At 40.9% G+C, this 27679-nt stretch overlaps 1 protein-coding gene across 4 annotated transcripts; it reads right to left on the bottom strand.

The window, feature by feature from the left end:
- On the bottom strand, positions 1-27679 carry mpp3b (MAGUK p55 scaffold protein 3b). Of its 4 annotated transcripts, XR_009426262.1 has the most exons (21): positions 27530-27679; positions 23478-23587; positions 23013-23131; positions 22850-22927; positions 22238-22318; positions 21574-21711; positions 21362-21443; positions 18872-18957; positions 18692-18766; positions 18388-18584; positions 17759-17823; positions 15983-16003; positions 8674-8715; positions 3145-3210; positions 2671-2832; positions 2504-2584; positions 2200-2293; positions 1800-1908; positions 1467-1595; positions 391-1342; positions 1-360 (listed from the first exon to the last, which is right to left on the bottom strand). XR_009426262.1 is itself a non-coding variant. In XM_059530691.1 (20 exons), the coding sequence occupies exons 2-20, from the start codon at positions 23500-23502 to the stop codon at positions 1163-1165; spliced, it is 1830 nt and encodes a 609-aa protein (XP_059386674.1). In that variant the 5' UTR covers positions 23503-23587; positions 27530-27679; the 3' UTR covers positions 384-1162. The 4 variants fall into 4 exon arrangements, 1 of the variants encoding a protein (XP_059386674.1); XR_009426263.1 differs by lacking the exon at positions 3145-3210 and having other exon boundaries at positions 27530-27678; XM_059530691.1 differs by lacking the exon at positions 1-360 and having other exon boundaries at positions 384-1342.

Here is a 27679-nt window from a genome sequence, read left to right as displayed (position 1 = left end):
CTCATCTGCTGAGGACTCAAGCCCGCCTTGTGATGCGGCGATCGACTTACGGTCCTCTTCACGAGCCCCAAATGAGATGTCATGAGCCTGAGAGGGTCCAGCAAACTCATCCGGAAACTCAACCGGCTGTGCCGTATGTGAGGGGGGTGTGGCCTGAGGAGGTTGGCTCGTCGGGGAAGCACACACGGTAACCCTCAGATCACCCTGGCCACCAGCCGAAGTAGCCCTCTTACGAGAAGAAGAGCTAGAACAGGGTGTGGCAGAGGGGACTCTATACCTTTTAAGGTAACTGAGTCTCAATCTGAATGCCGAGATGGTCATGTCCCCGCAATGAGAACATGAGCCATCCATAAATGCAGTCTCAGTGTGCTGGAAGCCCAGACATGTGACACAGCAATCGTGGCCATCACGAGGAGCGATGTATCGACCGCACCCAGAAACACACGGGCGAAATGACATCTTTAAAAAGACGCAAATCAGCCTGTACTCTTTTGTGAAAGGAAGTAGCTCTTTCAGAGGTGTTGAAGCACTCAGGGGAATGCGGGAGCTGTCGCAGGAAACCCAGACGAGCCGCTGAATCGTGCCGTCACACCAACACCAGTGACTCTTGCTTGAAACACACGGGTGAAAGCAGCAAGCGATGTGCTTGGCTCCGAAGCGAAATTGCGAGTTGCTCGGGCTGCTCCTTTTATACCCGCTATATACCTTTGTACCACTCGAAGGTGATTGGGCTCTCGGGCGAGATCCCATTTGTAACGTCGCATGTGACCGACTGAAAGGGAACCTGAGTCAGTGTTTGTCCTCTCATTCAAGTGATCCTTTCCTCATCTGATGTTTTTTTTTTTTTTGCAGCTCACTCGACAGAACTAAGGACAACCATTTTTTTCCACAGAAAACTAATTCTTTCAGCTATTAATGATACATTTCTTCTTGTCAATGCTACTTTCATGCAAAGTCTTTTGAACAGAAATCTTCAACACTATTGCAGTACAACAGACCCAGTTTCAACAAGTCAGCTGACATTTGTATTTTGCTTTTGTATTACTTCAGTCGAACAGGATGAAACGGAAACTGGCAGCAGAGTGAGAAAGAGGCAGAGAGGTTCAATACATGTTTTCATTAAACCATATGTGAGCATTTGAATTTAAGGAAGGAGGGAGGATCAAGAGCGGACCCAGCTGACAGGCACCCACTGCGGCTCTCTCTCGAGTCGTTCCAGAATATTCCTCAGCTCTACACAGGCACTGGCAGAGTCTTCCTTTACCAGTACCCTGTCCACTAGGTGGCCATATTGCTGGTCCATCTGCTCGGCAGAGTGTCTCATGTCCTGCAGGTCTTCATCCTTTTCACAAGAGAGAGAAAGAGAAAGATTTTGTTGACTTTACATTGACTGTACAATATAAGAGTTAAATAACAGGGATTTACTAGCTGCATTAGAGTAGTATGGTGATATAAATCAGGCTTACTGTGATGTGTCCATTGTCACCCCTTCCTGGTGATGTGGGAGAGCTACGTTGCCGACAAATCTCAGGGATGCGTGGCCTTATAAAAATCACATAGGGCTTAAACTCTGCTGTACGGAGAATTTTCAGAGCCTGAGAATTATAGTAAAAAATATATAAATAATAGCATTGGTTTCTAATTATGTGCTCAACAAAAATCAAGAGCAGTGTCTCTACTGATGTCATTGTAGATTTTTTTTGTATTACTTCACATCACATATGACCAGAGCTCAGAATCAGATATATTGAGAAAAACTGATACTGACAATAATTACAATGGCAAAATGTTCTATTTACCTCAGGTTGAACATCTACTAGGCACACTTTACTTCTCGCCAGGACACTCCGGATTGACTCCAGACTTGTCCCATATTGGTTATTCTTATATTCACCATGTTCAATAAACCTGGGCATACACAATAAATGTTTTGTGTCAATACAAATAACAGCAAAATTTAATTTAATATCTCTATTAAAGGGATAATTTTGTCATCATTTACACACCCTCATGTTGTTCCAAACCTGTATAATTTTGATTCTTTCTCAGAACACATAAGAAGAAAATTGCCATGCAGTTACAACAGATGGTAATTTAGGTTTTCGTGGTGAACTATGCCTTTAATAAAATGGCAAACAGATGTGTTACATTATTGACCAAAAGTGCACCCAACATAGTTATTAAAATAATTTGATATACTTATTCGATTGGATGTCAGCCTCAAAGGCTTGCTTGGAGATGAAGTGGTATTCTACACCTTCCTTCTCATGGCTCTTCCTGGGTCTTGTTGTGTCTGTTAGAAATATTATTAATATTAGTTATTAGAATAAATACAATATTATATATTATACAAAAAAATTAGAAGCCTTAGCTTTAGCTTTAGGTCATCAATCTGAACCAAAAGTAGGTTCTACTTTGATTCAGCTTCTTGATGTACAGTAACAGCCAGGACCTCCCACAGTCACAGTCTCTAATGTTGGACTAATGGAAAAATGAAACTCACGTGGCACAGCAACACCGTACCGATGAGGATTCTCAGCAATCACCTTCTGCTTCAGCTCATTGATTCGAGCACCAAGAGATCCTGCAGAGAAAAAAAAGGAGATGAGATTGTGAAGGCCAATAAAAGAATGACTCATTTAGAAAGTACTGACATCCATTGAATCTTACCTATCAGCACCACAAGTCTTGGTTTGTCTTGGGGTCTCATCTGATATAGTGTCACCTCTTCATATATGAAAAACTCACTCTCTGTGGACTCCGCTGGACGAGACTCTTTGGTCGAACCCTGATGATCCTTGCGACTTAGTCTGAAGCTTCTCCTTAGACCAGCTGTGAGAGCAGAAATATTTTCCAATAGATCAACATAGATAAAGTACATATAAAACATAGAGAAGATCAAAAATAGACTTGACTGAATTTCACGAACACAAAGATTAGACAAAAAGACAAGGATGGAAAGAGGTGCATCTTCCAGACTTAAAATATTATGTCTCTCACACTGCTGCTGATTCTATGTAACAGCTGCATCTCAGGGGAAAACAGAAACATGCTATTCATCTGCTTTGTAAAATTGTATATGCAGTGAATATGTAAAAGCAGCAATGCATCTATTCACCTTACAAGTATGAAAAAACATGGTACCTGAGTAAAACTCCCAGGAAAAGGCCTGACCACAGGACGGTGCCACCGCCTTACACTTTGGAGAAACTACAACTAATGTTAGACCATCACACATCCAGGACAGTTCTACAGAGACTATCACGAGCTATCAACCATGCCAAAGCTTGTGTGAGCCATTAGCCCAAAGCAATAGTTCCCTGGCAATAGCAGTGCACTTGTTGTTCATACTTATAGGGAAAAGTTCTCCAAAAATGTCATACGTACATAAGTTCCGTGCCTGTGAAAGCCCATTTCCACTACAAAAGGAAAAAATAATGCATTGCTATTATGAGATTAATATACAGCCATGGTCAGAATTATTGCCAACCTTGGTAAATATGATCAAAGAAGGTTTGGGAAATTAAATCTGGACTGTTAATAATTTAGATCTTTTATTTTTAAAAATTACATAAATCTAGTCTTCACTGGAGAATAAGAATTTTAAATGGAGGGAAATATAAAGACATTAATGTTTTTCTCTAATACACATTGGACACAACTAACGATACCCTTTTATTCAGTGCTTTTTGACAACTCCATTTGGCATAATGACAGCTCTGAGTTTTCTCCTATAATGCCTGATGAGGTTATAGAGAGCACCTGACAAGAGATCAGAGACAATTGTTTCATCCAGAATCTCCCCAGACCCTTCATATTCCCAGCTCCATGATGGCGCTTCTCTTCAGTTCACCACACTAATTTTCTATAGGGCTGAGGTCAGGGAACTGGAATGGCTATAGCAGAAGCTTTTTGCTTTGTGCCATGTGACCCATTTAAGAGTTGTTTTTAAGGTTTGTTTTTGGATTATTGTCCAGTTGGAAGATCCAAACATTTCCCATTATAAGAATTTCACTTTTTGATTTTTTTTATCTGTTGGTATATATAATTAAAGATGGCATGTATCTAAAGATGTCCAGAATCTTCAGCAGAAATATAGACCCACAACATCAAAAATACAGCAGTATTCTGTATTTCATTGTACACATGGGGTACTTTTTATTCCTGTGTAAAAAGCAAATTTTTTAGTTACATCTGACCATATAAGCCAGTTCCATCTGAATTTCCAGTTGTGTCTGACAACAGAATAAGCTGGGGATTTATTTATTTTATTTTTTTTATTTTTTTTGGACAAGAACATTGTGGTGTAGGTGCTGTGTGATTAATTTTTTTTTTTAAGGTTTTCTGTCCCTGAGACTCAAGCTGTGGTCCTTGGAGAATCTTTAGACACTCAAACTCTCCTCCTCAACTTGCATTAGGATGATATAGACACACGTCCTCTCCCAGGCAGATTTGTAACATTTTAATAATCGTATTTATTACCCTGATGGTGGATACTGCAATTCAATTATCTTTTGCTGCACATCAGAAATATATTCTTTGGTTTTTATTGTGATGGATGATTAAGGGAATTTGGCCTTTGTTTTCCCTACTATTTATATTTATATGAAACAGGAAGCCATGGCTGGATAATTTCATGTTCATAATCACACTGGTTTACTTAAAAATGTAAATATAAATTGGAATATAATTCAAATTATGTCATTATGTCATTACTATGACTTTTATCTCATAATTTTGACTTTTTATGTCATAATTCTAACTTTAGATTTTTTCTTATGTTGTTGAAATGAACTTCCACACCTTCGTTCCACCTTGTTGTTGTTTTTTTGCCATAAAATCAACGATGAATAGGGACTTGGGATGTCAAGAAATAAATGCCAATGTGTCAGATTTATGTGAATATAACATGACAAATAATTGAAATTTGAATATGCTGAGGTCTACATTGAGATAAAATTCATCTCAATGTCTATTCCTTGTACAAATCTACTGTATGACTTCAGAATGCTTGTATATGTTTGCACAGGTTGTCATTAACTTTCATTATAAGGAGAAAAAAATCTTTTTTTCTCAGAATACTGAACCCTTTTTAAATCACATAGTGTAACTGCACGGCCATTGGAAGGTGCAGTGTATTAAAAACTAACCAATGGCTCGGCAGCGGAGCAGCATTAGCCTAAGGCATCACAGCCCACCAGAGCCTGCCAATATGGGCGGGGCATCTGGCTATATAAGTGTGCACTAAGCCATACGATCTTCAGATTACCTGAGCCTCCAAGACCCTTTCAAAAAGCAAACAACTAGGCTGTTTATACCAACCGACAGGCCAGCTATAGGAGCATGTGAAGCTGCTACGGCTGCTAAATAGACCTTGAGCGTGGAAGGGGAATGGCCCTTGTCCAGCAGCTCCTGTAGGAAGGACAATATCGGAGATATTAGAGATCTTCACATTATGAGAGAGATCCGATTTAATTCGGTGGAAGTGAGTGTGACGCCATGGACGACTGCGTCTCTGGCTGCCTCAGATGAGGAGGAGTTGGTGGGCTTGTCTTTCGACTCCGCCCCCTGCTGTCTGCAGAGCCCAGTGCTGCCAGCTGCATGGATGGACGCCAAAGTTTTCTGTATCCAGGTTTTTGCAACAGCTGAATTTTGACTGGTCTCAGCCAGTGGACTCCATCTGTTGCTGCCTGTAGCACGCTTTTCCATTCTTTCCAGAAGTCCATGAAGAGATCACAAATTTTTGCAACGCCCCCTAACTCGGCCCACATGTATGCCTCCTCTTTGTCTCCCCTCACTACAGTATACTGTACCAAAGAAAAGGGGTATGATAAACTGCCAACCCTGGATGAGTCAGTGGCCGCACATCTCTGCCCACCCACGGCCATCGGCTGGAAGCAAAAGGATGCCCACCCATCCATGCCGTGCAGGACGACTTTAGGATGCTGGAAGGGCCTACTTGTCTGCTGAACAAGCGGCCTCAGCACTTCATTCCATGGCGATCCTCCAGGTCCCCAAGTTCTCCAGAAAAGGGACGAGTCTGTACCAGACGGGACCGGCTTTCAAAGAGCTATGAAGCGCAACCAACCTGGCTTTTCATGGCACTAAGATGATGGCTTAGGCAATCAATAGATCCATGACCAGTCTTGTAGTGCTGGAACACCACCTATGGTTGACCTTCACAGAGATCAAGGATGTGGATAAGGTCCCCTTCCCTGACTCTCTGGTCTCCCCCTCTGGCCAGTTTTGACCTGCGGTTGAAGGGTTTGCAGAATGCTTCACTGCTGCACAGAAGTCGTCCCAGGGAATGTAACACTTCTTGCCAAAATGCTCCATACTCTGTGACTGCAGCCAGTCACCCCAAGATGGCATTGACTCTGCAGCCTGCAAAGCCCCGCTTATCAGCTGCACCACTGGTCTCTAAGCATGAGCCCCGGCATCACTCACGCTCAGATAGACACCACCATAGATAGGTTTTTGAAACATATTTCAAAACCTTAATTTTACATGGCTTTCTAAACATGTGGCTCTGTTGTGCGAAACACGAATGCAATGGTAATAGAAGATATCCCTCTCTATACATTCGTGAAATATGCGTTCTGTGTGAATGGCTTGGTTTCAGTTTTGACGTAAACAAGATCTTCTCCAAATTCTATTTTTCCGCAATATTTTGAATGAACATCGCAGCAGCGCTGCATCTAGTTGCTTCATCTGTATAGGTTAACAAAAACATTATAATGCAGTGACACTTACATTGTCATCGCATCTCGTGCACCACTAATAAACTGCCAAAGTATAATTTAACCACCCGCATCCACGCACTGTCCGCATAATGTAATTATCGCCACCAAGGGGGTTCGCGGACAGCCAATTTTGCATTCGAATGTGGATTTTTATTTTAAATTCGACAAATATTAGAAAAAAAATTGACAGCCCTAGTACCCAGGGGACTGGTTCTTTTCAATGGATCTGAAAGATGCCTACTTTTACATCCAGATAGCCCCCCACCATAGGCTATTCTTGAGATTTGTCTTCGAGGGAATGGCATATCAGTACACAATCCTACCCTTTGGACTGTCCCTAGCTCCCCGCACTATTACAAAGTGCATGGATGCGGCTCTTTCCCTGCTCAGACAGATGGGAATACACATCCTGAATTATCTCGATGATAATTGGCTCATCTTGGCCCAGTCGGAGAATGAGCTATCATACCACAGATTCCTAATCCTCAGCCACTTGGAGTGCCTGGGACTCAGGGTCAAATTTGCCAAGAACGTGCTGTCCCCCAGCAAACGGATATCATTCCTTGGAATGGCCATTGGTCGAAGGAGGAGAGTCGGCTTCACATCAACTGCCTGGAAATGATGGCAGTATGTTTGGGACTTTGCTCCTTTCTGCCAGACCTAAGGAAACACCACGTGCTAGTCCGCTCAGACAGCATGACAGTGGTGTCATATGTGACCCTGGACCACAAAACCGATCTTTATTCGCTGGAAATTTTTCGAATAGTTTCAAACTAGAATATTTTTAAATAGTTGTACTGTATCTCGGCCAAATATCTCTGCTAAGAGCAGCACATGTTCCGGGTAGGTTGAACCAGGGAGCAGACATGCTGTTCCGCAGCAATATCCCCTTAGAAGAGTGAATGGTCAACCCGCATATGGTTCAGAGAATCTGTGAGATGTTCAGCATGCAGAGGTCGACCTCTTTGCCTCGGAAGGTAACTCTTACTGCCCATTTTGACTTTTCAAATGGCAAGGATGTGTTGGCCTATGACAGGCCCAACCTCCTCCTTTATGTCTTTCCCCCTATTGCCCTGATTACACAGGTAATCAGGCGAATCAAGGAGTGGAGACACAAGCTTCTGTTGGTGGCCCCCCATCTGGAGTGCTCTGGAACACTGGTTCACAGAGCTATCTCAACTGCAATTAGCAGCCCTTTGGCCCATTCCCCTGAGACGAGACCTCCTCTCTCATCCTAACAGATGGGAGCCAGTGGATCTTCCCAAGAGTGTGCTAAACACAATTTCTCAAGCTAGAGCACCCTCCACGAGGCTGCTCTAGAACCTGGGGATCCTATGGCAAAATGCACGCTTATATAGCCAGTTGTCCTGCCTGTATTGGTGGGATCTGGTGGGTGTGCTACCATAGGTTTGTGCAGCTCCGCTGCTGAGCCATTGGCTCGTTTTTAATACACTGCATGAACCAATGGCCATGCAGTAACATTGCGTGATTGAAAAAGGCTTTAGTATTCTGAGAAAAAGGAGTTTTAAGAAAGAAGAAAATCATATAGGCTCAAGTGAATAACATGAGACTGAGTAATTTACAGAATTTTCATTTTTGTTGAACTGTCCCTTTAAGCAGTATGCAACACAAACAGTAAGTGCATCAATATGGCAATCTTTCTCCTAACAAAAAGCACACACTAAAAACCACTGAGACTAAAACTCAAAGAGGGAGTTGTCCGAAGCCGGCAGCAGAGCAGTGGGCTCAAGATGTGACCAATGGCTGGGGACTTAGGATGTGCCAAGCGCATAAGCTCTGTGCTGAAGTGTGCTGAAGAACTCACAACAAAACCAGATGATATGTAAAGTGCACCACACCACAGAAAAAAGCATCATCCAAAGCCAAAGCCATGTGGAGTGCATTCAGTGTGTAAGGTGTCAGCTCTCACCTATGTGCTGTCCACTGACACTGCCCTCACTGTCACAGTCCTCTGGAGGGTGGGTGGTTCAGGAGAACAAAATAGATGAAAGGGTACAGGCAGGAGAGGAGAATCAGTGGGGATCACACTTTACAAGGACATTTCATAGGAAAGAGTTATTGGAGAGGCCAAGAGAACCACAACAGCAAAATAAAGCAGCAACCACTGAGCGCATTTTAAAGTTACAAATTTTAAAGAGTTCTTATAATTGCTTAGACATAAATATTAGTAACAAATACCTGAAATACCCATTTTATAGATTTATTAATTCATTTAAAAATAATTAACAAATATTTAGATTTCATTAGGTAACACTTTATATTAAGGTGTCATTGTTACAGTACAAATAAGTACTGAGTAATATTAATTAACAACACATGTTTACTATAGAGTAAGGGTTTATGGCAGGGGTACCCAAACTCTGTCCTGGAGGGCCGGTGTCCTGCAGAGCTTAGATCCATCCCAAATTAAACACACCTGAACCAGCTAATCAAGCTCTTACTAGGCATACTAGAAACCTCCAACAGGTGGCGATATAATCTCAACCATAAAGCCATGTTGGCCAATCAGAAGCCTGGAAACATTTCCAGTATGTGGAGATAACAGTGTAGGCTCTTTGAGTTCACAAGCCCAAAACTCAGATTTTGCCATCTAAATGATAATACTGCAACCAGAGTTTTTGAAAATCTTCACCATTGCAGGCGTTTTCAAAAATGTTCGGTTTCAGTGACCTTGTGCTGCGTTTGCGTGTGGGCGCATGGCCAAACCCTGTAGAAAAAGCTGAGGTTTTAAAAATAACCTAAATCCAAACAGAACATATCTGAACGTTACGTTACGTTACATTATGTTATGTTATGTGAAGAATATTGGTAACCAACAGTTGCTGGTAGCTATTGACTTGGTTGATGGCTACCATCAACAGTTTGCTTACCAACATTCTTCAAAATATTGTTTTTGTGTTCAAAAGAATAAAGAAGCTCTTACAGGTTTGGAACAAGTTGTGGGAGAGTAAATAAGGTCAGATTTTTTTTTTAAATGTTCGTGTGAACTATCCCTATAAGTTTGATAAGTGGTAAGCCATGATCCATCTTTGCTTGCAAACACTGAGACTTTGGTGGATGCTTTTTATACCCAATCATGATTCATGATACCCTCACATATTACCAATTCATCTGATTTATAATATTTTCGCTTTTATTTTGCATATGTCCCAATATTTTTGAATTTGTTGGAGCCACCAAAATCTAAATTTGTTTATATTAAAGGGGTGGTTGATTGTGATTTCACTTTTTTATATAATGTAATGTAATTTGTTATGTTACTGTTTGAGCAAAAAAAAAATATATATATATATATATTCTGGCAGTTTAATGACTACAACAAGTTACTTCCCGGGTTCGTGACTTAACAAACCCAGATAAACCCCGCCCTCAGGAAAAGGCAGCAAAGAAGGCGAGGCCATGCTGCTCTGCTTTAGAGAAGAGGAAGAGGAAACTAGAGGTGCATGTAAAATCTAATCGCGATTCTGTCTTCTAATGATTCTAATGGATTCACAAGTTTCAAAATCAATGTTCTAAAGCAGCGTTCCTTGCGTCCCCCTGCTCTGCACACGCTCTTCATCTCTCTCTCTTTCTCTCTCTCTGTCAATTAGCTCAACACCAATAATGAACTGCTCCAATTATACATTTATTTTCACATAGCTATTGTCAGCATTTGACCTCCTGTAGTTTGTCTCCGTGCCTCTAGAGGTCCCCTGTGTTCCCTTCTGTCTTAGTTCTTCTTTGTCTACCCTTGTTAGCGTTATCCAGGTCACCTGTGCCTTGTTTCTCTTAGAGTATTTAGCTGAGTCTTTCCCTTTGTTTGACACTTGGTTTTTGAGTCCAGGCTGCGTGCTACCAGCTCTGTATTTACAAGTCCTTCCAAGTCTTTCCATGCTTCCTCAAGTAAGGTGTTCCTAGTTATTTGATTGTTCACATGCTCTAGTTTTGTTTTCTCCCCTCGTGGAGTTTTTATTTTCCCTTGTGGTTTTGTTTTCCCATTATCTCTAATGTTATTAATTCCTCTGTCTGAGAAGAACTTTTGTTGGATTTTTTGGCTTGCGAAGTCCTTTATTTCTAATAAACCAATATTGCTTGGAGTAGTGCCTTGAGTATTTCAATTGGGTCCAACACCTCAGCCTCTGTGGCCTAGTGGCAGATCTCTCAACCACCACACCAGAGACCCGAGTTCTAGCACGGCTTGTGACAGAAAAACCAAGTCACTCATGGACCCAGAAACACTCAGTTCCAAGGACCTATTGGCAGTGATTGCTCAACATGAGGCATCCTTTCAGCGCCACGAAGCCGTTCTCAGTCGACAGGAAGAGCTAATGACCAAACATTCTCAACTCCTGGCCGATGTGATGAGCTCCATCTGCCAGCTTTTCGAACGCCTCCCGGGTTCTTCACCTCCCTCTGCATCACCTCAGAGTAGCGTCAGGCCTTCTCCTGTGGCAGAACCCCGACTACTGCCTCCTAAGCCCTTTGCTGGAGATCCCAGTTCCTGCCAGGGTTTCCTCACCCAGTGCTCTCTCACTTTCGAGCTCCAACTATCAAGCTTCCCCACGGATCGCTCTAAGATTGCTTACATTATCACCCTTCTCTCAGACAAAGCACTCTCTTGGGCCTCAGCAGTGTGGCAATCCCAGGACGCCTGTTGTAGGTCTTACATGTCATTCGTGGAAGAGTTCAAGCGAGTGTTTGATCATCCTGTCAGTGGTTGGGAGGCTTCTAAGCACCTACTCACTCTCCGTCAGGGTCCCCGAAGCACTGCAGATTTTGCCATTGAGTTTCGGACCATAGCTGCAAAAAGTGGATGGAACGATGAGGCACTGAGGATCTGCTTTCAGGGAGGGTTGTCTGAGCCCCTTCAAGATGAGTTAGACACTCGAGAAATGCCTGAAGATCTTGAGTCCCTCATAGCAATGGCCATCCGCCTAGACAATCGCCTGAGAGAGCGTAGGACTGCCCGTCCCAAGGAGTCTCAGTCCCAAGTTACTCTGAGGAGGTTCGGTTCTCCAGTTTGTGCTCCTTCCTCCAGAAATTCCCCAGTTCCTGAACAGCTCCATGATTCCTCAGAGGAAATGCAATTGGGCCGTTCCAGGCTTTCTCCAAACGAGAGGGAACGTCGCATGAGGGAGCGTCGTTGCCTCTACTGCGGTGCTTCCGGCCACTTCCGTTCCTCTTGCCCCGAGCTCTTGGGAAACGCCTGTCCCCATATAGCAACAGGAGGGCTGTGATGGGGAAAATTAGAGCTCCTCCTGCTAATGCTAGCAGTTCCAGTTATGTTGTCCGGGGAGGGCCACCAGTGTCAGGTCCAGGCTATGATTGATTCTGGGGCCGCAGGCGACTTTCTAGACCTTACCTTGGCGAATAAACTTAATATACCTACCCAACTTCTTCCTCACCCCCAGGCAGTTACTGCTTTGGATGGCAGACCTCTGGAACCGGGCAAAGTAACAGAGGCCACCCAATCCCTGCAACTTACCATCTTTCAACACCAGCAGGAGGAGACCCTCTATCTTATTGACTCCCCTGAGTACCCTGTTATCTTGGGTCACCCTTGGCTGTGCAGACATAATCCCCATATTGACTGGCCCACTGGCACTATCCTAAGCTGGGGTCCTACTTGCCAACTCTCCTGCCAACTTCAGAGTTCCCCAGCCCCTTGTCCTGAGTTTCAAGAGTCTATCGATCTGTCTCGAGTCCCCAGAGTTTATCATAAGTTTAAGTCAGTGTTCAGCAAGTCCCGGGCCACCTCCTTATCACCTCACCGCGCTTACGACTGTGCTATTGAATTACTCCCTGGCTCTTGCCCTCCCAGGGGTCGGATTTTCTCCTTGTCTCCCCCAGAGCGCTCAGCTATGGATCTCTACATTAAGGAGTCCTTGGCAGCCGGTATCATCCGTGCCTCAACCTCCCCAGCTGAGGCAGGTTTCTTCTTTGTTCAGAAGAAAGACGGGGGTCTTAGGCCTTGTATTGATTACCGGGGCCTCAACAAGATCACAGTTCGTAATCGATAACATCTACCTCTCATGGCCACAGCCTTTGAACTGCTTCAAGGAGCCTCTGTTTTCACTAAACTGGATCTCCACAATGCTTACCATCTTGTGCAGATCCGGCAGGGAGACGAATGGAAGACTGCCTTCAACACCCCCACAGGCCACTATGAGTATCTTGTTAAGCCGTTCGGACTCACCAATGCCCCCGCAGTATTCCAAGCACTAATTAATGATGTCCTCCGGGACCTTCTTAATCAATTCGTCTTTGTATACCTTGACGATATTCTAATTTTCTCAAAGTCACTGGAGGAGCATGAGGGGCATGTTAGCAGGGTTCTCCAGAGACTCCTTGACAATCACCTCTACGTAAAGCCAGAGAAGTGTGAATTTCATGTTACCCAGGCTCAGTTTCTCGGATTCATTGTCACTCCTGGCCACCTGGAAATGGACCCTAAGAAGGTAGAGGCGATCCACAACTGGCCCATACCTACGAATGTCAAGGAGGTACAACGTTTCAATGGCTTCGCAAACTTCTATAGAAAGTTCATTAAGAATTTCAGCTCTGTTGTGGCTCCCTTGACAGCACTTACTAAGGGAGGAGGAACCAAGGTTCAGTGGGGTCCGGAGGCAGCGGGGGCCTTTGAAGATCTCAAGCGCCGCTTCACTTCCGCTCCTATTCTTCTGATCCCTGACCCAGACAGACCTTTTGTGGTGGAGGTGGATGCCTCAGAGGTGGGGGTTGGGGCCATCCTGTCGCAGAGAGGTGACGATGGAAAATTACACCCATGAGCCTTCATGTCTCGTCGCCTGTCGGATGCCGAGCGCAACTACCACGTGGGGGATCGTGAGTTGCTCGCAGTAAAACTGGCCTTGGAGGAGTGGCGCCACTGGCTCGAGGGGGCCCAGCACCCTTTCCAGGTTCTCACGGACCACAAAAGCCTGGAGTATCTCCAGCAGGCTAAGCAATTGAATCCTCTGCAAGCTAGATGGTCACTGTTTTTTAATTGATTCCAGTTTCTCCTATCTTACAGACCTGGCACCAAGAACGTCAAGCCAGATGCCCTGTCTCGAGCCTACTCTCCTGAGACACAAGAGAAGCCTTTGACACCAATAATTCCTAGGTCTAGTATCGTCGCGCCCTTTCAGTGGGAACTGGAAAGAGTGGTGCGAGAGGCCCTTGCCCATGAGCCTGATCCAGGTGGTGGTCCCCCTTGACGCCTGTTCGTTCCTCAAGCTGCCCGATCCCGGGTCTTGCAGTGGGCTCATGAGTCTCCCTTGACTTGCCATCCAGGAAGTGCCCACACCCTTGACTTTCTCCAGCGGCGGTTTTGGTGGCCATCCATCAAGAAGGATGTTAAAGTCTATGTGGAGGCTTGCTCTGTATGCAACCAAGGAAAGTCTGCACATCAGCGGCCTCAGCGACTGCTCCATCCCTTACCTATTCCCCGCAGGCCATGGTCACATCTCTCTCTGGACTTTGTTACCGGGCTTCCGCCATCCAAGGGCAATACAGTCATCCTGGTGGTTGTAGACCGGTTCTCCAAAGTGGCCCGGTTCATTCCCCTGCCCAAGCTGCCTTCAGCCAAGGAGACTGCGGAGCTCCTCATGAACCATGTCTTCCGCATATTTGGTATTCCCCTGGACATTGTCTCTGACCGAGGTCCCCAGTTCTCGTCCCGGTTCTGGAGAGCCTTCTGCAGGCTTATTGGGGCAACGGCCAGTCTATCGTCTGGGTTCCATCCGGAGTCTAATGGCCAGACAGAATGTATTAATCAGGACCTGGAGACCACCCTACGGTGTATGGCGGCTAACAATCCCACGTCTTGGGCCACCTATATTATTTGGGCTGAATATGCCCACAACACCCTCCAGTCCTCGGCCACTGGACTATCCCCCTTTGAATGCCAGTTTGGATATACCCCTCCATTATTCCCAGAGAAAGAGGCGCAAGTTGGTGTTCCCTCGGCCCAACGCTTTGTCCAACGCTGTCGGCTTACGTGGAGGAAGGCCAGACGTACCCTGCTTCGGACTTCCCAGAGATACCAAGTTCAGGCTAATCATCGCCGTCGGACAACCCCCAACTTTCGATTTACAAAGCACCTGCCCATCCGGGTCGAATCCAAGAAACTCTCCCAGAAATACATCGGCCCTTTTCGCATAGCAAGGAAAGTTAACCCTGTTTCTTATCGTTTGTTTCTCCCTCGTTCCCTTAGAATTAATTGTTCACATGCTCTAGTTTTGTTTTCTCCCCTCGTTGAGTTTTTATTTTCCCTTGTGGTTTTGTTTACCCATTATCTCTCTTGTTATTAATTCCTCTGTCTGAGAAGAACTTTTGTTGGATTTTTTGGCTTGCGAAGTCCTTTATTTCTTATAAACCAATATTGCTTGGAGTAGCGCGTTGAGTATTTCAATTGGGTCCAACACCTCAGCCTCTGTGGCCTAGTGGCAGATCTCTCAACCACCACACCAGAGACTGGAGTTCTAGCCTGGCTCGTGACAGCTATGAGAAGTGTTAAACATGGAAGCACGTGAAGTTGCTGTACTGTATTAAAGCTTTACTCAGGATAAAACTGTATATTAAAAGCTAACATAAGCAGTAGCATTTACAAATAACAGTGTATCTAAAAGTAAGAGACAACAACAAACTGTAAACATAGGTCTACCATTAAAACCAGTATTTGCACAGCTTCTGCATGATTATCTTCAATAATATCCTTTGCTTCTAGGGGAGGGACGTTTAGACGCACACTAGAGGTGGTTTAGTCAATCACAACACACTGGGCTAGCTAACCAATCAGAGAAAATCGCCTATTTCTGAAGGAGGGTCTTCATCAAAACAGGAAATGATCAGCGCGTTTCTCAAAGAAAGGGTAGAGCAGTGTGTAATAAAGTTAAATTATGTGAATAATTTTAAATGAAGCATTAACACGTAAGACTGCACCCCATAAACACTATCAAGCCTAGAAAAAAAAACACCCCTTTATTAACAAAATACAATTAAGTTGGTCAGTGAAGACATTTTTAGTTCTTATGTTAATAGCTTTGTCAGTTAAATATAGGTGAAAGAGAATTAACAATTCACACAATTCACATTTGCTTTTTTTCTGGAAATGGGTTAGTAATTATGCATAACTTATTATTACTACTATACTAACTTTGTGTAATAGGATACTATAATATAAAATGTTACCTTCTATTTATTTCATAGGTAAATATTTTTTTTTTACAAAAATCACCTACCTTTTTCACAAGTTTGGTCACCTGAGGTAAGCAGAATAAGGAAACAAACACAATTGCTGAAACATGAATAAAGCAAATAAATACGGAATCTTGAAAGTAATGTCATTTGTGATAGGTCTGGGTAAAATATGTACAGTGGACATCAAAAAAGTTTCAGGTAACTGGAATGGGAAGTCGTGGCCTAATGGTTAGAGAGTCGGACTCGTAATCGAAGGGTTGTGAGTTCGAGTCTCAGGCTGGCAGGAATTGTGGGCGGGGGGAGTGCATGTACAGTGCTCTCTCCACCCTCAATACCACGACTTAGGTGCCCTTGTGCAAGGCATCAAACCCCCAACTGCTCCCCGGGAGCCGCAGCATAAATGGCTGCCCACTGCTCTGGGTATGTGTTCACTGCTCTGTGTGAGTTCACTTCGGATGGGTTAAATGCAGAACATGAATTCTGAGTATGGGTCACCATACTTGGCTGAATTTCACTTCACTTAGCTATAACTTTGTCACCAAGGATTTCTCAGAGATTTTAAATTGGGTTTAGATCAGCATTCTGCATTATTTCCTTATTTCAGTGTTCTTAGCTTGATGGAACCTGTTTTGAGTGCTACAGGGGCATTGTCTTATAGGAAAATTGCAGGCTGATTGAGAGATTCTTACAGGGAATGCACCACATGTTGCTGAAGGAGTTTCGGATAAACATATGCATTCACCCTGCCACGTATCTATTTAAGAGGCCCAACTCCTGTTGAAGAAAACATCCCGCAAACCATGAAACTTCCTCCTCCACTTTTCACAGACTTCTTTACACACTCGTGTTCAGTCTTTCAACAGTTTGATCCCGAACAAAATGTTCCATTTGACCCCAAAAATGTAACCTCCTCTTATCACTGAAGTGAACTTTTGGACCTGCTCTCCTCTGTCCACACAAGATTCTCCTTACCAAGGGTTAGTCTAGCCTTTTGATTCTTTCTGCTGATGAGTGGCTTCAGCACTGCAGAGTGCACTTTCAGTCCGACTTCTCTTAAATGTGGCGAAACAGATCCTTATAAGCAAAGCAAGCAAAGCATATCCAGCTGTGTTGCCCAGATTCCCCATTCCCCATTGAGAGTCTCTGCCTTACCCTGTTTTCTCGTACATTTGTCTTACATGGCACACCAGCCTTTTAGGTTTTTTTATTTATTAATTTTTGTAATTGTAAAGCAACAATATTCAAGGAATCACAGATTTGGAACATCCAACTGCTCTTGCGATGGCTGAAAGGGTCCTTCATTTGACCTTTATCTGGACAACTTGCTATTGCAGGGTTTCAGTCAACTTAGAGCAGGCTACCATCTTGTAATCTCAGTGAAAATTAGAGGAATGCTGCCAGTTAAATAAGGTTTGTCATATAATTAAGTAAATTAGCACCAGGCATCTGTAATTCTCAAATTTTGATCAGCGTTCAAACATCTTAATTAAGTTTTTATATTGTGTTTTAATTAATTTATGAAATATGCTTTAAAAACTGCCCTTCTACTCCTGTTAGGATAACTTTAAATATAAGCAGTGACCTTGAAATTTAGGAAATTGTAGGTTGTTCCCTAATTTTGATCTCCACTGTACATTGGCCATCTTTGTTTATCCTATACCGATATTCTTATATTCACTGTGAGATATTTAGCTGTCTGCTAAATAATTTCTGCATTTACAGAGTGTTTGTTTAAATATTTCCAAGAAGATCATGTATTTAGATAAGTAGTAAGTACCGTATTTCTATTAGCTACCTAGTAGCTGCCGAGAACTTACATGGTGATGCTCTGGGTGACTTAGGGCTCTGGTTCGTCCCCATTTTCATCCTATACAATAGTCGTCTGCAGATTTGGGACAAAAAGTCAAAATATAATTACAATAAGGAGAAATCAAACACTTTGTTTCAAAAGACCTATAGTGGTGGATTGTCACAGGGAGACAAGGCTGAGCCGCTTAAAAATGTATTCAAAATGAAATTATTATTTTACCTACAGACATTCCTAACTCTGATGCTTTTTATTATTATTATTATTATTCCTTTAATATGTCAGCCCATTAAACACTGCAGAAAGAGGCTAATTTGATAAAAAAGGGAAAAAAAATACAGATCAGAATGGATATTAAAATAATGCAACATAATTTTGATCAAGAATTTATTTCCTTCTCCTTTACTAGCCAATTAATATAACCAATTTCATTTACATTTTAATTTGTCATCAAACATTTGTGTAATTTACATAAAATGAGTAAAGAAACTTAATATTAATGTACACAAACAAAAGCAAATTAATGTACACAAACAAAAGCAAATTACTGAAGAATCAGCCTCCCCTTATTAACCACCACTGGATATTTGAGACATCTGGTGTATATGGTAATAACAAGGGTAAAGTTATGTTGTGTACCTCTCCTGGAACTGTCTTGAAGGAATGAGTCCAGCACGCAGGTTGCTATCTCCCACTCTTTTGGCCTGCCACCATGTTGGGTCATCTTGGCTTACTACCTGCAGGATGTCCCCACGTGTGAAAGGCAGTCCTGCCTCCTGACAGGGTGTAGCCTTGTCTTCAAATGGTGTGTAATCAAACAGGGCTCTTAAATAGACCTTAAAGACAGAAACAAAATAAAATAACATATAACATTGCACACATATTATGAAGCAGCTGCTATGTGTTCTGTCCTATGACATTCAAATAAAGTGATTAAATTTACCTTACTCTCCTTGAATCTATCCTCCTCCTTAATGGCAGGGATTATCTTCAAAGTGATCGAGCCCTGAGACTGAGACTGCAGCCCAATAAACAATAAAGGACACTAAATCAGGTAAGTGCATTTTCAGATAAGGAATTTTATGGGAATGACTCCACTTTAGTAAAGGAAGAGTGAACACACCAGAATCTGGCTGATCTCCTCAGGACGTTTGTGTATAATTAGATTTCCATTGACCTCCCTCAACTCATCTCCAACATGTACCAGACCTGAAGAAGAATTCAGCGAACAGTCATCATGGTGCATTCAAAATACAGGGAGTTCCTAAAGTGAAAATACTTCTATTTCATACACTTTTATTAATATTGCATTTTACATGACAAGTTATCGTCATAATATTATACTATACAATACTCTATATATTTTAAAAGAATATTGATAAAAAATGTGTATATATATAGATCTTTTGCTAAATCAACAACAACTGTGCTCTCATTGAAAACAAACAATTGCAAACACATCAAAAACAAATATATGTTGTTAAATATATATGAAGAGTTTGGTTCCCAAACGCAATAAATCCATTTAGATTAATTTTAGTGAAAGTAGTTTTCTTTACCAAGAAAGTGGCAAGATGAAAAACAATATTTTCTGTTTCAAACCTTCACATAGCATTTTTGATTTTCAAAGATTTATTATAAAATGTTATTATTTTATTCCCTTACATTTAACTTCCAAAAGTGCATTCATATTTGCCATGTTACTTTCATTTAAATTAAATTAAATTAAATTACATTTAATTTAACTAAATTACATTTAGTTGACTAGTGCTATGTGCTGTATTAATAAAAACATAAATTGCATTAATAAAAACACTGGCATTCATAATCAAATGTGATTCATTTAATGAACGCAATATAGCGCAGCTTGTCAGTGATCTACGGCTTTGTGTATTAAATGTCGCTCCATCTAAAAGCCCGTGATGGAGATTTACCGGTACTATTAATCACAGAACCAGCTTTACTGATTAGATGCGCATGACAATCACATGCGAGTTATAGTGCAGCCCTTGTTTTTTGATCACAAAGTACAAAGTAGAGGAATAAAACTAAGATGAGCAGTTTATTCAAAGCGCCGCCATTACTCTCTAGAGTGCGTGGAATGGTGCACTGTGATTGGTTGTTACTGTCTAGAGTGTGTGGAATTGTGCGCTGTGATTGGTTGAGCGGATATATTGCATTCTGCAAAAGAGGGAGACTGGTGCTTGTCGCGGTTTGGAAAAACGTCCTAATAACTCGAATAACGCATTTTGCTTAAAATTACCAGAAACCAAACTGTTTTTTGCGGACACTCATTTTTGTTTAAAAAATGGCATTTATCGCGTTTTGGAAACAATTATTGACACCCTTTTAGTCAGTAATTTGTGCTGCCTCCTTTTGCCAAGATAACAGCACTCTGCCTTCTCCTATAATGGCTGATGATGTTGGAGAATATGTTTAATGTAGTATTTTTTTTTCCATATGGCATCTCTCTGTGTGCGCCAAACCCACCTCTGGTGTTTATTGCCAAAAAGCTCTATTTTGGTTTCATCTACAGACTATAGAACCACATCTTATTTGAAGTTCCAGTAAAGTCTGCCAAAGTGAAGAAGACACTTGACTTTGTTTTTGGATGAAAGTAGAGGCTATTTTCTTGAAAACCTTCCAATTTGTGGTGATGTAGATGACTTTCAGACCCCCAAACCCAACTCACTTTTACAATTCTCCAGCTGATATTCTTGGAGATTTTTTGGTCACTCAAACCATCCTTTATTGTTGGAACAAGATAGACACACAGCTGATTCATAACACTTCCAGTTAACTGGAAATTCTTAATTATTGCCCTGATGGTGGGAATGTTTTTTTTTTTTTTTTTAGATTATCTGAATCTTTGGTATTGTTTTAGTAAATTGAGGGTTTTTCTCAATTGCACTGATCATACATTTTATTCCCCCTGATTATCTTGTACTTTTTCTTCAACACGGTTTTCTGATAAAACACATTTTAAGCTTAAACTGCATACTAATGTCATTATACAATAGAACAACCAAGCTTGCATGGTACACGTCATATTTCAACAGAATTTCCATGGCAACCATAAAATCTGCTCTGTATATTTCCAGTATAATCTATAATCCCCAAAGCAAAGCATAATCTCAAGGATTTTAGTCAATATTTTGCTTGTGATAAGAAAAATCTACTGCTCAGAATGCTATTAATATAAATAAATAATGATTCTACTGTGATTACAGTCTCCCCTTGTTGCTGTTGTATAATTTACAAAATGTCATTTTGGATCTCTTAACAGGAGAGATTCTCAGTAATTTATTTGTATAACATTTGAATAAATGGTTATTCAATTCCCTCTCTTTATCTCTCTATTGAGAACTGAGTTGTATGTCATAGGTTTTATAGATTCAACAATTTATTTATTTATTTTTTTACTTAGATGGCTCCTGATTGCATCATCACAGATTATGTTACATCAAATCTGCTGAGAGAGATTTTGTTGTTGTCCATCCACAGTGTAAAAAAAACAACAACAACAACAAAAAAAAACAAATCCCTTTGCACAAAGAAAAAAACAAACAACAAATTTTATGCTGACAAGGGGGAGGACTAGGATGCCACTCACCACTGCGGTCTGCTGCCCCGCCCCTCATTATCCTAGCAACCACTACCGCCCCAGTTACTTCATCTCTGCGGATGGTTGCACCCTAAAGAGACAAATTAATTGCACAAATTAAATACAACCCTATATTTTGCAAGGCCTAATGATGATGGACAGTACATCAAGAATATTATTCCATTTTTTTTTTGTTGACAAAACTCAATCCTAAAACTCACAAGAGGCTCCTTGTTCTTCACCAAACGCACAATCTTCACTGATTCCTCCTCTAGCTCATCATCTAGATCATCCGGCAAAGGGGGGAGCACAGGCTCAAAGTTCTTCTGCGCCACTATGTCATGTACTGTTAGAACTGCCTGATGGGTCATGGAGAAAATATTCACAACAAAATTTTATGAGAGCGAGAGATAGAGAGAGAATTTGCATGCATAGATAGGTTGACAGAGAATGGAAATAAAAAAAGAGAAGAGGAATGCCTGGGGCACATGATGGAAATGAGCAAGTCTAATTAGAAGGCAGTAAAATGTCATCTGATTATATTTTGTCATGCTGCACACTATCAAACTGAAATTAATTAAGCTTAATCACTTTAGATTTCTTTTAAATACTGATTTAACAGGAATTATTATGTCAGCATCATATCTGATATAGAATTTACATTCTGATGCTGCTGCTTTCAAATTGACAGATTATTAGGATCTAAAGGGGCAAGTGTTAATGTGCATCTGAATTTATTTCTAAAAATATCATAAAATGTATTTTAGGGACAAATTTATCATCAGTGGAAGATTTATTAGAAAATTCACCACAAAGACATGAACTAGGAAAATCGACAGTTAAGAAAATCTCTAAAATACAAGTGCACAAGTGTGGGTGTTGCACCTTCACATGTGGAGCAGTAAGAAGTGTTAATAGTTCTCTCTCATCTTCTTCCAGTGGTCCGTTCTGTAGCTCCTCTGTGACCTTTCAATTCAAACCAAACCAATGTCATCAAAAATGTGAAACATTTCTTAGTACAGCTAAAATAATAAAAAAAGAAAAATAATAATTATATATATATATATATATATATATATATATATATATATATATATATATATAAGAAATGTTTCTTGTGCTCCAAATAAGCATATTCAAACTATTTCTGAAGGCTCACATGACACTGAAGAATGGAGTAAAGACTGCTGAAAATTCTACTTTGTCATTAGAGGAATGAATTACATAAAAAGTATATATATTGCAATAGAAAACAGTTCTTTTAAATAATAAGAAATTATATTTTACAATATTACTGTATTTTTGTTACATGTTACATTTTTGTTTCATAAAGTAAATGCAGTCTTGGTCAGCAAAATTGAAATATTTCAGAAACATAAAAAAAAAAAAAACTTTTGAAGGGCTTTTGAATGGATGTATATATATTATAGTATTAAGTCATAAGATATAGAATGAAGATTTTTGATTGTTTGCCATTGAGGAAGAGATACCACTTACATCTTCGGCAAGGCAGGATGCGCTGTGGAGCACTGGGGTCGGGCTCTGGAGCTGGAACTGCCTGAGTCGTTCATGGATCTGCATGAAAGGTCAGTACATATGGAAAATCATTCACCAAAACAATATTAGGATGATGTTAGACATTATCATTTGCTTTACACACTTTCATAAGATAGCTGAGGCTCCTCTCACTGAAGACCTCCCTGAGGAAAACCATGTCCTCTTTATGATTAGCATCTGGATGAAGCTGGGAAGTGAGGAGGGCTAGCATCTCATGTAAACCTGCAAGATAAAATTATACAAAATTATTATATTATAAAATCATACTTTAAAATTTAACAGTTTGTACAGTTATTCCTTATCTGTATACTTAAAAAAAAAAAAAAAAACATAATATAATGATGTTACGTTGACCAACACATCAGGACTTACTGACACCTATTAGTGCAAATGTGGATGCACATAAAAACAAAGATTTTAATTTGCCAATAGTACTGAAAAAGGCTTTTCATAAACTTTTCGTAAACTTCTTTACATGTACTTTGTTTTTAATGAGGAAGAAATTACTGTTCTTTATTATGATTATCAAGTGAGTTAAATTTACAATCACATCTACTTAATGATGTACCTGTGGTAGGTGAGAGAACAGGCATGGCTGCTCATGAAACAGACAGAGATGCAAGAAAATTGTTCTCCTCTTCTCTCAGGTCACTCAAAATATGGGCTCATCTGAAAAACCTGATAGAGAAAAATGGCACAAGCCAGCTTTAGGAAACCCTTAACATTAGTATGTTATAACAGTTCCCTTCTACAGATTGCATGGTAAATAGCTGTTCAATAATGATTTGGCACATCAGATCAATGAGGCAAATCCTGTATGACACAGTTAGAAGGTAATAATATTTTATGCTCATTTGATCATTTCATTTGAAATGGCTTTAAATATCAATGCTGTTTGCATGGTGAGGTTTGCTGTGTTGTGAAGTACAACCCGAATTCCGGAAAAGTTGGGACGTTTTTTAAATTTGAATAAAATGAAAACTGAAAGACTTTCAAATCACATGAGCCAATATTTTATTCCCAATAGAACATAGATAACATAGCAAATGTTTGAACTGAGAAAGTTTACAATTTTATGCACAAAATGAGCTCATTTCAATTTTGATTTCTGCTACAGGTCTCAAAATAGTTGGGACGGGGCATGTTTACCATGGTGTAGCATCTCCTTTTCTTTTCAAAACAGTTTGAAGACGTCTGGGCATTGAGGCTATGAGTTGCTGGAGTTTTGCTGTTGGAATTTGGTCCCATTCTTGCCTTATATAGATTTCCAGCTGCTGAAGAGTTCGTGGTCATCTTTGATGTATTTTTCGTTTAATGATGCGCCAAATGTTCTCTATAGGTGAAAGATCTGGACTGCAGGCAGGCCAGGTTAGCACCCGGACTCTTCTACGACGAAGCCATGCTGTTGTTATAGCTGCAGTATGTGTTTTTGCATTGTCCTGCTGAAATAAACAAGGCCTTCCCTGAAATAGACGTTGTTTGGAGGGAAGCATATGTTGCTCTAAAACCTTTATATACCTTTCAGCATTCACAGAGCCTTCCAAAACATGCAAGCTGCCCATACCGTATGCACTTATGCACCCCCATACCATCAGAGATGCTGGCTTTTGAACTGAATGCTGATAACATTCTGGAAGGTCTCCTCTTTAGCCCGGAGGACACGGCGTCCGTGATTTCCAACAAGAATGTCAAATTTGGACTCGTCTGACCATAAAACACTATTCCACTTTGAAATAGTCCATTTTAAATGAGCCTTGGCCCACAGGACACGACGGCGCTTCTGGACCATGTTCACTTATGGCTTCCTTTTTGCATGATAGAGCTTTAGTTGGCATCTGCTGATGGCACGGCGGATTGTGTTTACCGACAGTGGTTTCTGAAAGTATTCCTGGGCCCATTTAGTAATGTCATTGACACAATCATGCTGATGAGTGATGCAGTGTCGTCTGAGAGCCCGAAGACCACAGGCATCCAATAAAGGTCTCCGGCCTTGTCCCTTACGCACAGAGATTTCTCCAGTTTCTCTGAATCTTTTGATGATGTTATGCACTGTAGATGATGAGATTTGCAAAGCCTTTGCAATTTGACGTTGAGGACCATTGTTTTTAAAGTTTTCCACAATTTTTTTACGCAGTCTTTCACAGATTGGAGAGCCTCTGCCCATCTTTACTTCTGAGAGACTCTGCTTCTCTAAGACAAAGCTTTTATAGCTAATCATGTTACAGACCTGGTATCAATTAACTTAATTAATCACTAGATGTTCTCCCAGCTGAATCTTTTCTAAACTGCTTGCTTTTTTAGCCATTTGTTGCCCCCGTGCCAACTTTTTTGAGACCTGTAGCAGGCATTAAATTTTAAATGAGCTAATTAAGTAGATAAAAGTGTACAATTTCTCAGTTTAAACATTTGCTACGTTATCTATGTTCTATTGTGAATAAAATATTGGCTCATGTGATTTGAAATTCCTTTAGTTTTCATTTTATTAAAATTTAAAAAACGTCCCAACTTTTCCGGAATTCGGGTTGTAGCAAACTCTATCATGGTGGAATTTTGCCTATTTTGTTTAAAACACAAACAAAAAGATGAGATAAAAATGTACGCAGTTAACAAAACAAGGAGAAAGAAAGAGAAGAGGGAGGGAGAATGAAAGCTTTATCAATAGTCATTAGACATGGCAATAAATTAAATTACACTTAGTCATCTCAGTTTAATCAGGATAGAGTCTAGATAAGCATCTCTCTTTAGAGAGGATAGATTCTGGTGGTCTGCACAGTTCACAGTAAATGAGTGAAGTAAGTAGAAATATGATCACTTCACTCGAAAACGAGTCTCTCAGGAAATAATCCCCATGGCAACAACAATCAATACTTTACCACTGCTTTTCATCTGGAGAGACATCACAAGAAATAGTATACTCTGCACTAAAGAAAGAAGTTCCCTTTAACCTAGTCTAAAAATGCTGGATTTTAGTCTGATTGCAAGCATAGTGTATTGCTAAATCATTTAGCCAGGCTACAAATCAAACAAAATAGCCTTAAACACTTAATGCAATGAGAGATATTCTGAATGTTGTATATTTCACATACAGGAGCCTAAACCCTCAGTACAAGAGAAGATATATTGAGGGGTGTCATGATCTGAAATTTTGGTACGGCTTGTACCAGACCAGCTGTAACCTTACTACGGACTTTTGATTTTCTGAAAGCCCTCTAATCCATGCTGATTCTCTCAAAGGCCCAGAAGTATCTTTCTCTGCCCCTTTTGCTCTGATTATGATGTGCGTGATGGAAAGATTACGCTGCTCTGTGTCTCCCTCCTTCTTCCTCACATGCTGCAACTGCATTGAGAAGATTCTCACTAGACATATGCTCAAATCAGAGTCATCTTACTAATACTTTACAGCCCAGTTTACCATTTGAAAATACAATTGGCGAAATAGAAAGTGCAACCCCACCTCAATCCAAAACACAAAACCTGGATGGTACAAATGCTAAATTGCCAATGGTCTCTTTTGGTTTGCAGTTTGAAGACCTTGGGCCTGCTCTGTCTGACCTTTTATCATTCTTTCTTTCTCCAGAGGAACAGTGGTTCTTTTGCCCAATTCTCGCCCTTACAGAATGATTAATGTAAGGCTGAAAACGTGCCCTGTTGGGGGACAAGGTCATTCAGCCACCCTTCTGCCACCATCTGTCTCTTTCACTATCACGCACTGATAAAAGGCTGACAGCTCTAGCTCTCTTTTGGTATGTGTATGTGTGTGCACATAATATTTAAATGCTTGTACAAGCAAACACATCAAATTAAATCTCTTTGGAGCAGATTATCGTAAATGACATCAGCAGGAGTCAATGAGACCTATGGGATAGAGCCTAATTCATTCAAATTCAGCAGATTATCAGAAAACAGCCTGTCCATCAAATCAAAAACACATCACAATATTGCATATGCACCCGAAAAACATGGTACAAGCAGATTCATTAGTTGACAGGTTGCATATGATTTTGCCTGTACATACACACACATGCTGTAGACTTTTCATTGACTTCTAGTGGTTTTATGCAGAAAAGATATATATTTTCTATCCCCTACATCTTATATAAACCATTTTGCATTTTTATGTTGTCACTAAGTCATTATTTGGTATGTTTATTGAGTCATTTTCCTTCTTAAAACCCATAATGTGGGTAACAACTGATCCACACACAACAGTCATGACAATACAAATCACAGATGCAAGGGAATACCTTCAAAATGGCACAAAATTATCTAAAAGCAGAAGCTTAGGATGAAAAAAATAGGAAACACTAAATACAACATTTAAATCACTATTTTTCAATTCACGTAATTCAGTAAGGCTCTTTGAATGCATTTACTGTGATAAACTAAAGGGAATCCTAGAAATATTAAGGTATACCCAGCATCCCTTTACCTCATTCCAGCAGATATGCATCCCAGAGTCTCTCCGAAACTGTCCATCACAAAATGTGGCCAGTGAAAAATGCATCACTGGATATTGAGATCCTTTTAAGTGCTGAATCCTTTCTCCCTGCTGTTCACTCTGTCTACAGAGAGGATTATACACCCAGCATGCAAAAGGGAGAACGCCCCCGTATGTCTTACCTTTCATCACCCATGCGTGCGTGAGCACGTTTACGCTTTCATGGAAAGACCCTCGGCATCTCTTTGCCGATTCCTGCTACACTGGCTCAGTGTGTCTCGGTTCTTCGTTACCTCCCCCTCCCTCGTTCTCTGTCACATACAGTCTTCAGC

This window comes from Carassius carassius, chromosome 39 (genome assembly GCF_963082965.1).
Source record: "Carassius carassius chromosome 39, fCarCar2.1, whole genome shotgun sequence".
Taxonomy (NCBI): Eukaryota; Metazoa; Chordata; class Actinopteri; order Cypriniformes; family Cyprinidae; genus Carassius; species Carassius carassius.
The sequence above is the reverse complement of the archived record's forward strand: the minus strand, read 5'-3'. Positions and strand labels throughout refer to the sequence as shown.

Excerpts from the sequence above, each read along its gene's own strand:
- mpp3b (XM_059530691.1), bottom strand. The coding sequence starts at position 23,502 with ATGCCTGTTCTCTCACCTACCACAG. Across the intron at positions 18,585-18,691 it reads ATAGATTCAAGGAGAGTAAG|GTCTATTTAAGAGCCCTGTT; the intron begins GTAAATTTAATC and ends TCTGTCTTTAAG. Across the intron at positions 1,909-2,199 it reads GCTGACATCCAATCGAATAA|GTTTATTGAACATGGTGAAT; the intron begins GTATATCAAATT and ends GTGTATGCCCAG.